This window comes from Physcomitrium patens, chromosome 24 (genome assembly GCF_059467195.1).
Source record: "Physcomitrium patens ecotype Gransden chromosome 24, ASM5946719v1, whole genome shotgun sequence".
In the NCBI taxonomy this organism is placed as follows: Eukaryota; Viridiplantae; Streptophyta; class Bryopsida; order Funariales; family Funariaceae; genus Physcomitrium; species Physcomitrium patens.
The window spans coordinates 7,557,560-7,571,787 of NC_143433.1; the positions used below are offsets into that span (position 1 = coordinate 7,557,560).

The 14,228-nt window shown below is 38.6% G+C and overlaps 2 protein-coding genes across 7 annotated transcripts; one reads left to right on the plus strand and one right to left on the minus strand.

Moving 5' to 3' along the window:
- The first annotated feature begins 3,640 nt into the window (after positions 1-3,640).
- On the plus strand, positions 3,641-8,695 carry LOC112276736 (7-dehydrocholesterol reductase). Its single transcript, XM_024508363.3, has 13 exons — positions 3,641-3,935; positions 4,648-4,870; positions 5,171-5,226; positions 5,349-5,451; positions 5,834-5,899; positions 6,004-6,117; positions 6,415-6,541; positions 6,696-6,796; positions 6,969-7,094; positions 7,355-7,419; positions 7,555-7,636; positions 7,925-8,007; positions 8,179-8,695. The coding sequence occupies exons 1-13, from the start codon at positions 3,802-3,804 to the stop codon at positions 8,243-8,245; spliced, it is 1,347 nt and encodes a 448-aa protein (XP_024364131.1). The 5' UTR covers positions 3,641-3,801; the 3' UTR covers positions 8,246-8,695.
- Positions 8,696-8,999: 304 nt separating this feature from the next.
- LOC112276737 (uncharacterized protein At4g06598) lies at positions 9,000-14,028 on the minus strand. 6 transcript variants are annotated; one of them, XM_024508369.3, is made up of 9 exons: positions 13,825-14,028; positions 12,677-13,086; positions 11,682-11,939; positions 11,293-11,504; positions 10,691-11,071; positions 10,474-10,564; positions 10,212-10,338; positions 9,811-9,899; positions 9,000-9,689 (listed from the first exon to the last, which is right to left on the minus strand). In XM_024508369.3, exons 3-9 carry the CDS (start codon positions 11,883-11,885, stop codon positions 9,474-9,476), a joined length of 1,320 nt encoding a protein of 439 aa, XP_024364137.1. In that variant the 5' UTR covers positions 11,886-11,939; positions 12,677-13,086; positions 13,825-14,028; the 3' UTR covers positions 9,000-9,473. The 6 variants fall into 6 exon arrangements, with proteins under 6 accessions (XP_024364137.1, XP_090103347.1, XP_090103348.1 ...); XM_090247221.1 differs by having other exon boundaries at positions 11,682-12,010; positions 13,825-14,024; XM_090247222.1 differs by having other exon boundaries at positions 11,682-12,010; positions 13,462-14,015.
- Positions 14,029-14,228: the final 200 nt, after the last annotated feature.

The following is a 14,228-nucleotide window of genomic DNA, read 5'->3' on the forward strand; positions in this document are numbered from 1 at the left end:
TGACGAATCCTCGAAACTTGGAACGTGTTCCATCAAACTTATCTGGAAGGCTAACTCGAGGCTCCTTATGTTGTAGAACTAGTGGTTCTTGTCGAACTTGAGGTAAAGTTGTTTCTCCAAGTGCCGAAATTTGAGGCTGGTGTAGTTTAGATTGTGCTATCCCAGATACTCCATCATTATGAAGCCTTGCCACGACTCCTTCAATCTCTGCAGTTCTTTGTGATAACGTAGCGAGGGCATTCATAATAGCATCTAACTTAGACTCCGAACTTTCTGTCATACTAATGTCTTGACCTCCGGCCATTCTAAAAGAAGGACAAAAATGACCCTATAAGAGGCAATATTGGTTTATAGGAGGATAATCCACAACCTATAAAACGCCTTAAGAATTTCAAGAAGAGGGGTAATCCACTCTCTCCAAGAAGAATAAGACTCCAATATTGTAACAGAAGAAGTATCAGTTTAGAGGAGGGTAATCCGCAACCTCTAAAAAATGCTAGTATACCTTCAAGTAGAGAGATAATCCACACTCTACTAAGAAAGAACTAGCTCTGATATCTGAAGTTAGTGGAGTCTCGACAAACTATCACGGACACAAAATACAGACTTAAAATCTAACAAGAAGTTCAAGAAGAAGTGGCAGAACTAGATTAAACAGATGAGTACAAGAACAACACCAGAAAGGTGAGCTAGAACTCCAAGAAATGTGTTGTCGAGACTGAAGAACTCTTCAGCCTCGATCCCTATATATACTCCTACTTAGGAAGCTTCTCGAGCTACTTCTATTAACTAGGAAGCTTCTAGAAGGTTCCAGAGGCTTCTTTTCTAGAAGGTTCTAGAAACTTCTCGAGCTACTTCTATTAACTAGGAAGCTTCTAGAAAGTTCTAGGGGATTCCTTTCTAGAAGCTTCTAGAAACTTCTCTCTAAAAGGTTCCAGAGGCTTCTCTTCTAGAAAGTTCTAAGGAATATGTCCCTAACAGTACCATTCAACTTCTTATCATGGATTTGCTTAAAAATACATAAATATTTTAAAGTCACATTAGAAATATTATTAATTTAAATTTTAAACTAAAATACTAAAAAATACTAATACATGATATATAATATATCACAAGATGATAACAATAAAAAGAATTATGGATTAGTCTTTTTAATATTTCAATAATACGAATTAACTTTTATGTATATTTTTAAATAATTAAAAATATTTTATTTGTTTTTATGGATGTAAAGAAAAAAAATCTATATTGCACTTCATAAAAAAATTTAATTTAAAAATAATTCATAAATAAAAATAAACATGAATACTTTTGAATCATTAAAATTTATATAATTTGATTTTTTTCTAAACTATTTGATTTTTTTACTTGTAGCATTCTTCAAAAATAAAATAATCAAGATTTAATTATTATCTATTTATTCATTTTTATTCTATAAAACATGGTATATTTGATATTTTAATTATAGTTTAGAAAAATATAAGAAAGATATGTTATAATCTAATATCCATGGTAAAATATATAAAAGGGCAATTGAAAATTTAATTATATTAGGAATTATAGTATTTTCATACATAATATACTATCATTATATCATTTTAAGTTATTCTATAATTATATCTAATTATCAAATTATCTTTTTTTTCAATCAATAGTTTTAATATCCACAATTTCTTCCAAATGTTGAAGAAAGGTAGTTTAAAGTTCTTGTTTTTTTTTATGTTCATTTTTTTGTTGTAATTGATCAAAATCTTTAACCATCTTCAATTAATTTAGACCATATCATTTTTATATTATGGTAGTTATTTTATACTTTTATTTTAAATACTACATGTCATTTTTATATATATAATTATTGATGGTGTATTTTTATTGATATTGCTACATCCTAATTAATACATGCCACAATTGCAAGGAGGGTTAAGAAGGGCATAATATCTCTCAACAACAGTCTTGCTAGTCAATCAGTAGGCATGATCAAGAAGCAACATTCTTGCAAGGATCTCTAAAAGTAGAGCCTCCCAAAAGAACTTGTTTTTAAATAAATTATTTTATACATCTAACAAACTAGATCTTCAAAACTTTGTGTGTATCTTAGCAAAAATATTTCGTTTACTAACTAAGTGTGACCAAATTATTTGAGGATATGAGAGTAGTCATTTCAAAAAAAAAAAAAAAAAAATCCTCAAACTACAATGTATAAAGCAAAAATATGTTTCATCTATTGAAAAAAAAAGAGGTTTTTCGTGAAGAAATAATACCTTCTTGAATTTCAAATAAAACCTACTTTTAAAACTAATTTGGAAGAGCATTACCTATATAATTTCTTCTGCATCTCAAAAAAAAAATTTATTATTATTATTTAATATAAAATATCATTAAATATAATTTTTTTTTTTGAGAATTTACTATAGTTATATAATTCTTCAATCATTTATAATGTTATGCTCAATTTGTTATACAAAGAAAAGAACCAAGTGTCTATAGATGATTCTAGCAAAGAAATAATTTTAGAGATGGTTGCTCTCACAAGCTTGAAGAATTTAGTAAGGTCATGCTCAATCCATAGAAGTAACACTTCTACTAGGGCAATTGTAAATTTTTCAAGATTTAGTTTATTACATGAGAAAAAAAAAATGTTCAAAATGAATATTTTTTATAAAGGCTTTGCCTTTGGAGACCTTTGCAAGGGCACAAGTCCTTAATCTCATCTGTTGATTGGTCATTGCAACAATTGAAAGGAGGCATTGCATCTTCCTTATCATTCTTGTTGTTATAGCAAGTATTAATTAGAATGTAGCAATATCTATTAGGCATATAACATTAACAATTTCCATATATATATATATATATATATATATATATTTAAGTCCATATGATGTACAAACACTATTCTTTTAATAAAGACCAAAAAAGTCATAAACTCTTAAAACACGATGGGATTGTATCATCAAAAATTAGTTGTTTCCAAGAAAATGTCTTTCATGGCCTCATTTCTTAGGAATAGAAGGTAGTTTGTATAAAATACATGTGGCCTAATTCCATATTCTCCAAGTTTGGTAACATTTCCAAAATTTGTGAAGAATGGTGTCAGATTTTTGAGATAAATTTACTAAGCAATGACTACCAATATTTAAAGTAATTTTTCCTCTCTATGTATTTACAATTATATCTTCATGTCAAATTAACCAAATAAGCAATCCTTCTTTGCATGCTCTTGGATCATTAAGACAAAACAAGATTCTTACTAATTTTGTTGAATATGGAAGAAATTCTTCTCTTGTAGACCAATATTGCGTACTAGGATCAAATACATATATATATTAAAATTGTAGTAAAAAGAGTTTCTTTTAAATCAAATAACAAAAAGTTGGCCAATGAGGACGATGGAGACCGTCCAATGACCCAATTGCAAGCGTGGTAGGTGGATGGAATCCTGTGGTGGAGACCCCTCCAACAGCGTTAGTAAACCGGCCCGCTGCTGGGGATTGACACCCGAATCGTACCTAGCCAATAAAGTGCGAGAGCTCAAAGATGAGTTGAGAACTGGGTGGGATGGGGGAGGCGGGTATGCACGGGGGGTGGGGGATTGTGGTTCATGTGAGGAAACCCGTCGACGTCGTCGTCATCATCCGCAGGTGGGGGCTCAGTGAATTGGCGGAGGCGTCATTGTCGCACCCTGTTTCCTACGCGATTCAATCGCAAGGCCGAGTGCAGGCTTGCCTTAACCGTTTTGGAGTTCAGTTCCCTGCGTCTCTGAGGAGAGCGAGACGAGCTGTGGTGTGGTGCGGTGCGGCAGCGATGGGGGCTCAGGGGGATCAGAAACTCACTAGGTCGCAATATGCGAAGGAGCCGATTAGTGTGCATTCCAAGATGGTCACGTATGTCTCTATGACTGCGTTGATAACGCTCTGTCCTGCGTTCGTCATGTTCCTGTAAGTTGTTTGTTCCCAGATCTTGTAAGTTGTTTTTTTTATTTTTATTTTTATTATAAGGTGTGCGCACTGTTTTTGCAACATCCTGAGGTTGAATGGACGGACATTAGTGGCAATGTGATACAAATGTGCGATTTCTTGTTTACTATTACGTCTTTGTCATGCGTATCGTTTGGATCTGAATGGGCTAGTATTTCCATGAAGCCAGATGTTTTTTTTGTAGTACCTTGTGTTGGAGCTTGTGTCGTTGCTCTGGCTTTTCTCTTGGGTAGAACGCTCAGTTATTGGTCGTGGACCGCTTGATGTGATGCATTTTGTTTGATGTGCTTGAAATTTTTTGTCGGGTATACTGTGCTGTCTTCATCGTGTGAGCAGTTAATAACGAGTTTCTGCTGAATATACTTCTCAAACTCAATGTCTGAGTTCAATCATGCAATCACTATTTGTCTGTGCCGTGTTTCTACATTTGATTCTCCTCATTGTTGCTGAAGTGTAATCGCACTTATTGGATGAATCTAGGTGTTTGCCTTCATTTCGACTTTCGACTTAGTACCGATTCCTACATTTTGAAATTGATGTGAACATGTATATATTATGAAGTTTTTTCTACGAATATGAATACTAGCACCTGTCCTCTTTTCTGATGAGCAGGCTTTGAGGATATGTCAATCGGTTCATCTAGTGGTTAATGTGGTCTGTCTACCTTTACCAGGTGGCATACTATGGTGAACCTTGATGGCTCCACGACAAAATATCTCGAACTCTACAAAGTGGAGGGAATTGATGGAGTTCTGAAGACCTGGCCTATGCCCACTATGAACGCTTTGAAAATCATCTTGAGTTTTGCAGCCTTTGAAGCATTTTTGCAGCTCTACATTCCCGGTGAAGTTCACGTTGGTCCTGTTTCACCAGCTGGTAATCGTCCAGTCTACAAGGTATGCAATTCAGCAACCCTGCTATGTTCAATTTCTACTTATTTGGCTTGATGTTCTTTAGCTAAGTCTACAATGACAGAATATGTGTCTATTACATTGGCATTTCGGTTATGTTTCTTGAACATGACGGTCTCGGTCTAAGGAATTGCCTATCGGATTATATTTGATTTCTTACATACAAGGTACAAAACTCACAGGTAACTACATTAATTATCTTGAATAGTTCGTTGGCCTGTATATCTCGTGAAAATGTTGTCTTACTCTAGTAGCACTCTCATTCATGGATTGATGATTGTGCAGAATAATGGGTTCTCATGCTACATTATCACTCTTGTGTCTTACTATGGACTATACAAGTAAGTGGGAATCTCGCTTTCTTTATAATTCATGTACCTTGCAATCCAACTGCTGCCATCCATTTAAGATGTCGGCCTCATTTTAATGCTCTTTCTGATTTTTTGCTCATTCGAATTTACAGGTCTGGGTATTTTAATCCAGCAGTTGTGTATGACCACCTTGGAGAGATATATTTTACCTTGGTCGTTGGAAGTTTCTTCGTCTGTATCTTACTGTACATTAAGGTGAGTTGAGGAACCTATGGCACCTTGTTTCAACTGTAAAGTGTGCCTCTTTACAACGCTTCGTAATGAAATTTTGTTCCAAGCTTCTACCGAGATTATCACGATAATAAAGTTAATGTCAGAGTCATTGCTACCCTTTATTTCTCAAAATTCACAATGACTATATTTACTCAAGTTCTACAGTGTACCTTCTTACCAATTTTGCAATAGATACTTCTTGAAGATATTGGTTATGTTTCTTTTCAACGACTTGTGAACTACAATTTGATACTCCTTCAACACTTTGGGTACGACTCTTCATTGTCTTCACTCTATACTTTATACGTGTCGAAATTCGCAACGATTTTCTTCACATGATTGTACTGTTTGTGCGTCATGTCAGGGTCATGTAGCACCATCATCATCTGACTGTGGCTCGTCTGGCAATGTGCTCGTGGACTTCTACTGGGTATGTGTTATGTGAACTACTGATATCCTTCATAACTGGTTTCTCTTTTCTTCCTAATACGTGTTTAACAATCTGGGAGTCATGTATCTGAATTTTGATATCAGGGAATGGAGCTGTACCCAAGAATAGGACAAAACTTTGACATTAAAGTCTTTACCAATTGTCGCTTTGGAATGATGAGTTGGGCAGTACTAGTTGTCACCTACGCTATTAAGCAGGTATTTTCTTAACCCCTGAAGGTCATAATGATACTTACCTGCGATCTGAAGTGTCGAATTCTCCAGAACTTTACAAAAACTCGTTTGTTGAATGCTGTTCAGTCTTCTCAAATCGTTGATAATACCCTTCGTGATGTAGTAGACAATTTTGCTAGGTTGAGATTTCTTACATGTTTTCTGGTTATTGTTCTTCAAAATGCGAATAAGCTTAGTTTCAAATAATTCTATATTCGTCGATGCTCTCCTATAGGAGAGGAACACAGCTGACGTTATTTATCTCTTTGGTTTTTTTGGTAGATAGAGTTGTACGGGAAGCTTTCAGATTCAATGACTGTCAGTGCAACCCTCATGCTGGTGTATATTACGAAGTTCTTCTGGTGGGAGGCAGGGTACTGGAACTCCATGGATATTGCACACGATCGAGGTTGGTCATGATGTTCATATTAGAAACCTTCAATCACTTGAAAGGCTGGAGGCTTATGATGGCTGTGAAATTTTTGGTTTTGGTTGCTGACAAGCAACAATATTTCAAATGTCACGTCGTAACGCTTTTATTTATTTCTTTTGTGTAATCGCAGCTGGATTCTACATCGTGTGGGGTTGTTTGGTTTGGGTGCCGTCTGTTTACACATCACCAGCTTTATACCTCGTCAATCACCCTGTCGAACTTGGCATGCCTGTACATATTTTGGCCTTGATGACCTCTCATTGTTTATTGTTGTGTACTTAAATGATATTTATTGTCTTCATCCAATATCTTTGCGAGATGAGTTTTCAGTTGTAGAATAATAAAACTGCATTACATGGGCTGCAATTGACTGAAATTGGATTGCATTTTGCATCTTTGACAGCTGGCAGCAGCCATTACTGCAGCAGGCTTATTGTGTATTTGGATAAACTACGACGCTGATCTCCAGCGGCAAACGTTCCGCAAAACTGATGGAAAGGCGAAAGTTTGGGGTAAAGTTCCCAACAAGGTATGCTGATTTTGCTACCTTTTACTCTTATTGTTTTGGCTTTCCCAAATCAACGTGATTTACAGAATGCTTAGCATTCTTCTCTCGTTCTATTTTTTTTTCCTTCCTCTTCAATCGCTTTGTATCTCACTACCACATAGTTAGTAGTTTGACCGGGCCACACTTTCGTAGGTCATATCATTGTTCTTTCCAGCTGATGTCCCACAAGCGTGCATCATTTGTTATTCAAGCTTAAGCTGAATATATGTTTATGTGTCCAGATTGTAGCAACTTATGTGACTGAGAAGGGAGAGAAAAAACAGAGTCTTCTGTTGGTTTCAGGCTGGTGAGTCCAAATTTCTCTGCAGCCTCTTCATTTGTGTCGTCTGTGCAAGCCTCAGTTTCAATTTTTGGATTTTCATGAAACTATTTTTTACTTTGAGTAGAGTCTGACCTGGTGTTTGAGTTGAGAATTTCACAGGTGGGCTATGGCTCGTCACTTCCATTATTTACCTGAGATTTCAGCTGCTTTCTTCTGGACTGTTCCGGCACTCTTCAGCCATGTAAGTCATCGGAAATATTATTTTCTCTTGTTTGGGCCTGGTGATCCTGCACGAACAAACATGAAACTTCCAATACATGGAACAAAGATGAAGTTTGGCTTTATTTCCCTTTCTCTAATATCAAATATAGACTCACTTTTACTTCTAATCATCTGTACCGTAGTGCCTAGGAATGATGGATGAATACGAATGGTTATTACAGCTCATTTGTTTGGTTTGGGATATTATACTTCTATATATAACTACTGTAATATTCTCAAACCTTGCTGTCGATGTTTTGCATTGCAGCCTCTGCCATACTTCTACGTTGTCTTTTTGACGATTCTACTGGTAGACCGAGCAGAGCGTGACGACAAACGATGCCAAACGAAGTGAGTTCTGCTTTCCTGAGGCTTTTATGGTTTACTAGAGCAGTTACGAAAGCATGGCATGTATTTTAAGAATTTGTTCTATCTATTGTCGAATGTGATCAGCTCGTAACATAGATTGGATACTTGTCAGCTTCATCATTAATTAACGATTCTTTTTCGGTATGTCACCAGGTACAAGAAGTTCTGGGACGAGTACAAGAGGACAGTTCCTTGCAAGATTATCCCACATATTTTCTGAGGATTAACAACTGTTGTATGAAATACCACAGTTGAGTAGGGACAAGCTAAATTTTGTGGAAATGACCCCTCTGGAATCGGGCAGCTTGGTCTAGGCGTCTTCAGAGGTTGCTCTACGGTAAATGATCAATGGTTACCCACCACGAGCATATAACCCCAAAACCTGTATTGGATCAGAAACGCAGTCTATCGTCGTGATTCGTACGTCCGCACCATGAGAAGCTGAATACCGGGTATCGAGTATGTCCACCTTACGATTGAGTAGCATATCACTTTATTTAAAGCTATCTTTCCCTAGACGTCGATTGACGGTTATTTCATTCTCGTATTTTTGCATATGAATGTGTTGTTCCCCAGTCTGAGTTTAAGCAGACAAAGATTTCTTTGCTTTGACTATATAATGTACCTTTGTGTTTACCTGAACGTAAAAAAAATAGTGATTATTAACAAAGTGTACTTGTCATTTGTAAGCAAATGAACATTTTTATTATTGTATGTCCAATTTGATCAGAAGAACATTGCAAATGATTTTTAGGAAACAGCAGTTGCATGTGGAAGAAAGTAAAACGTACGCGTAAGTCACATTTCAAAGACTAAATGATAAATAAAGTATGGTTAAGGTATATTTGACAACATCCATAAACGGGACAAAAATAAAAGTTCCCACACAAGCTGCGTACGCAGAGAAGTGAAATGATTTCGCACAATAGAGTGCACTGGTTCAGCATGTTCAGAGTGAGGAATAGGCCAGTCAGTTGGGATATAACTTTTTATTGAAACAGGAGGGCATTTCTACATAACTTACAAGGGAAGCGCTTCCACTCCCAAATTCTTGAAATAGTTGAATCGTCTCTAGTATTTTTTTCCAATTTTTTGCAATTTGCAAGAAAATGGTTCACTTTAGATCATGTGTCTAATATGAGCGTGGATGGCGTGGGTAACACTAGATCACCATTTGCGACAATGTGTCGTTTGAATTCGAGAGGAAGATAGTCCTAAGACTTAGAAAGAATTTTATATGGCCACTTTCCATTGTCGGAACAAGAACCAGCTGTAGTTTAGGGTTGGAGCCCTCTTATTTTCTCTGCATGAAGAATAAGATTGACGACCTCGAACTCCGGGAATAAGTGGTCTAGCTCTTGATGAAAAAATGGTTACTGCCTATCAAAGAATTAGTGACTGGAAATAAGAACATGTTCAGTATCAAGAGATACATAGAAAAGAATTATTTACCATATTGAAGCAACCATGGTGTTGAGGCTGTGGGGAAGAGCCCGTTTGCGAGAATGAGTGGGTGACAAGCTGCCAGAAGACATTGTTTCGGAACCTATTCCCAAGGCGCTTGCAAATATGTCCGGCACGGCTGCTAAGCTTGATTCATCTTGACCCAATTCTAGATTGCTGAATTGTTGATGCTGAAGATCGTAGGTAGATGTGGATAAACCCTGTCATAGTTCACTACCACGAATGTCAGATGTAGAAAGGAATAATAAAACCTTAATAATTACACTCAATCTATGTTGTCTGGTGGATGACGGAAGAGAATGAGCTCCAAAATTCACGTACCGGCTGCAAATGTTGCTGTTGTTGCATTTGCTGCTGTTGATAAAGTTGCCGAAGTCTCTGAACTTCTTTCTGCAGTGCCTCGATGTGTGCTGTTGGTCACGAAATCAAGTTAATCATCATTTATACTTGTTGCCATGCTATGCAGATAATTACCAGCTTCTGATATAACTAGTAATAAAGACCATTCGCTCGCACCAATCATTTACTACCCGAGAAAATAAAGTTCAATTTAATGCATACATACAGAGGAACCCAACTGCAGATTGATTTGTCCATTAGGACAAGTCAAAAAGTTGATGCTGGAATGTGGTCATGATCCTAGTAGCAATGCTAAAAATGGCGTATGAGTGCTGTCTATGAGCATCAAGCCTAGTGATAATGGATTTTATGGGATTTCTTACCATCCTTAAAGCGCTGACCCTGCGCCAGGGCAGCCATCTTCTGCTTGATAGTGTTGTTGTCTACATTGAGAACTGCTCTCCTATGCTCAAAGAAAGCAACTTGAGGAGCCATGGTGGACACTTCTGACTGCCAAGCAAAAATATTTAATAGATGAGATCAAGCTTCCACTTGAAAACTAATGGAATCAAGGTTCAATTGCATGTACTGATCCTTAGAGCTTAAATAATAAAGAATATGCCCCTTGAGAATACGTGTAGATACCTGTAAAGCAGTGACACTTCTCTCGAGTTCTGAAATATACTGCAGCTTGCGAACTCGTGAACGCTGAGCTGACTGTCGGTTAGCCAGTATTCTGTACACGACATAAATATCTCAAAAATTGAGAAGAGGCGCAACAATGTTACAAAAGAAATCTTCTTTGGATGAATTCACGACAAGATATGAAGTTCTATCAACCGAGGATAATGGAAATTCCTACCTTTTAGCACGTTTTGGATCCAGACTCGAATCAAGACCCGCCAGAGCTTGCTGTAATTCTCCCTTCGATAGTGTTTGAGTCCCGCCCTCGAGATCTCCAGAGCTCTGGACATCAGGTTCACTCTTATACTTCCCGAAGCCTCCTTTTGGATCCTCATTTGAGACATCACTCACACTGTTGCTGTCAGATGGAGTAGCAGATTCGCTCTGCTTTGTGCTGGGAGGTGTTTGTGATCTTTCTGATGCCCAGGTGTCACTGCCAGAGGTACCGCCTGGATTGTTTGCTGAGACGTTGCGAGTGAACAGTTGCTGATGGTGCTGTGGTTTTCGATGCAGTTTGGCATCATCATCAAACATGGATATAAGCTGATCTTCATCGAGCCTACCCATGAACCGTGAGTCATATAAATTAGCAATAGCATTCTTTAGAGGACAATGCAGATGCTGTGATCAGATGGCTTAGGACACATTCAAATGAAATCCACTGAAGTCTCGAAACTATGCACATAAGATCTAGCTGCTTGCAAGAACTGCCCAGATTATCACTCAAATATCCAGCAAATATCAGATACAACAAAAAATAGCATGTCGGATTTCATGTACCTGTCAAAGTCAAGAGAACCACATTCAGAATGGATTGAGGCTACACTTCTAGATTCGTGGTCCTCTTCTGTGACGTTATCATCTACCATCTTCGCAAAGTTAGTACCATCCATAAATGCCATGGATTCACTAGCAGATCGTCGGTGTGCACCTCTTTTTAAGGAGATAGATTCAGGAGCATCCACAACTCCATCCGTCCAATTAAGTTGTGACTACATACAACAAAACAAAATCACATTAAAATTACTTCGACATTTGCGTAGAAATGCGTAATCTGAAATCATCACACCGACACAGCACCTTAACCGCAACGTTGTAACAAAAAAAATGATAACGATTTGAGAAAGATCAACAATCGTACAAGGTCAAAAAATCTACAAGGTCCTTACTTTGGGAGGGAATCCAGCTGACGGGGTGCGCTTATGATTTCCAACTCTACTCGGTATATTGGTGCGGCCGGCAGCGCTTGAATCCACCGGGCTTACTCCAAAGCTTGGATACGAACCGGGGCTCTTCGGTGGAAGGTGAGATGAATTCATGGGAAATGCTCTATCCATAGCACGTCCCTCCATTTGACCAGCTTGAGTAGCCATGCCTTTACTTTGATGCTTTCTTTTCGAAGCAGATCCTCAGTAAGACAATGTTGTCTGCAAAGATTTTAGATGCGGATGTACCCAACGAGCATGTGTGAATAGATGGAAACTATAGACGAGCAGCACTGCAATGGGAAAAAGAAAAGACAACATTGAAGGTAGTCAATGCCAGTTATTTTCCTCAAAAAAAATCATAAAGTTCAATGGTTCAAATACGACCAACACAAGAAGCTGTACCGTTCCATCTCAAGATCCTTCTGTATGTAAACTGGTCGACTAGTTATTCACCGTGCGGCAACATCTAACACGGATTACGTAGCTTAGGGCTTATAAGTGTGGTGCCGAGTATCTGAGCAGTTCGCGTTAGGTTCACAAATTCGCACCTATATCCTGTTCCAACCATACCCTACATTTACTACAACTCTGACAGAACATAAATCACATGACGACGCTGTTTTGTGATAGTCTTCTGTTACTCTGTATTCAGGTTGGATTTTATCATCATCTCTACTTCAGCTGCAACCCATTAATGTGCGCAGGTGCGCTCCATTAGAATAAAAAGATTCTAGGTGTTCTAAAGTGACTAAATGGTTTTTAGTCTTAGTTCAAATTCAGATAGTGCACTCATTCCAAGCCTATTGCCGCTGATATTATACTGAGGAATGTGCAAACAGAAATATTCGAACAGAGCGGCTGGGACCTATCCTCTGTATATATGCTACCGCAGATAGAGATCTGACAACTCCTGTAGCATCCCAGAAGAGAAGAGCAAAGGAAACACAAAAACTCACATTTTCTCCTGAAACACAACATTGAGCGGCTGACAGCAAACTAAGTCCCAAAAGCTCATCAAATCTGCGCCAGCCGCTCCATCAAGGCAATCTTTGAGGTAGCCACGAGGACAACCCCAAGCTACTAACTTGAATGTCTTGCCTTGTCCCTTGATATGTCCAACAGCCAGAGCATAACTCAGAGGAGGAAATGTTGGCGAGTTGTTGATGTTCGGCAGTACTGAACCTTGAAACGAAAGAGGCTGTTGAATGTTGTATACCATCACCAAGATTCAATGTGAAGCTAATAAATGCTCCTCAGAACTCCACAAGACTTTCTGACTTATTCAGTACATTTTTCCATGAAAGAGTATAATGGAGTTCATGATGGCCAAGTTCTAGTAAAGCCTACAGTACACGCTTCGTTGATCCTGCACAACAGACAGAAAAATAAGTTGCTTTGTTCCGAAAGATGTGAAACTCCACATTTTCCCAGAAACCTGAAGACGCGACATAGTATCGTGTACTGTTGGGCGACCATGATGAGATAATCAATGTAATCGAGCAATGCAAGTAATTCATAATGTAAGCTGGCAGAAAAAAGAAGAATGCGGGGTTTTCAGAACTTGTGTGTGATGTGTGGTACTGAAGGGACTGACCAAAGAACAACCAAGATCTGAGATCTACATTTTGGCTAGCGCTGAAAAACACGTGAACATAATGGGATCCCTTGTGCAGATTACATCCGCCAACATGATATGAAGCTTTGTTTCAATATGCAATACGACTATGATCGATAACCCCACCCCATCTTTGAATTCCATAGTAATCGATACGAGTGCTCCCAAAATACCAGTGAACTGAAAAAAAAGTAATCGCATTCCGTCTTCACCCCTCACAATGCTCAATGCAGGGTCATGGCTACAACATTGATGTGGTCTCCGTCCCGAATCCTGGATCGTGCTAGACCTGTCCACCCCGTCCTCTCGCAGATCTCTACCACATTATCGTAGCGATCACTTCCCAGCTGGGATCTGCGATCAAGAAATCCGCGAGGAACCGAAACCAATCCCTAAATGGCCTGCTCTATTCAGTCGCAAAGGAGCTGCATGCAACCACGCAACGGCACCACCTTTCCGAGACTTATCAGTGAGCAAGCGAAGACCAACCTTAGTCTATGTCTTGCCGGAATCGGCACAACTGACGCTCATTCGCTACGGACACTTGAAAGACACCACACATTGTTGTCCTTCATCTTCGCAATGACCCGAGATCTAGCGACAAAGTGCTACGGCAGCAGCGGGGGAGGCAGAATGCAATGCACTAGACGAGGAAGAGGGAGAAGGAGAAGAGAGAGCCGCGAGCATGGAGGAGAAGTAGCTGGGATGTGAGACGAAAACCTTTGTAATGTAACTGGGATCGCCTCTAGAAAGATTACTTTCGGAAAGATGGGCCTTCTCTTTAGTGTTTTTTTCTGGAGTCTCTAATTGATTGCACTATTTCCCCCCGAGGTCGTGCTTCTTCCGGCTCTCGCAATCAGCCAAGATCTTGTTTCCAGGAGAACAGGCTCCAC

Coding starts and splice junctions, on each gene's coding strand:
- LOC112276736 (XM_024508363.3), top strand. CDS start 3,802: ATGGGGGCTCAGGGGGATCAGAAACTCACTAGGTCGCAATATGCGAAG. Junction 4,871..5,170: donor GTAATCGTCCAGTCTACAAG/GTATGCAATTCA, acceptor ATGATTGTGCAG/AATAATGGGTTCTCATGCTA. Junction 5,227..5,348: donor TCTTACTATGGACTATACAA/GTAAGTGGGAAT, acceptor TCGAATTTACAG/GTCTGGGTATTTTAATCCAG.
- LOC112276737 (XM_024508369.3), bottom strand. CDS start 11,885: ATGGCTACTCAAGCTGGTCAAATGGAGGGACGTGCTATGGATAGAGCA. Junction 9,900..10,211: donor GGGTCAGCGCTTTAAGGATG/GTAAGAAATCCC, acceptor CGTGACCAACAG/CACACATCGAGGCACTGCAG. Junction 9,690..9,810: donor AACAGCAACATTTGCAGCCG/GTACGTGAATTT, acceptor GAACTATGACAG/GGTTTATCCACATCTACCTA.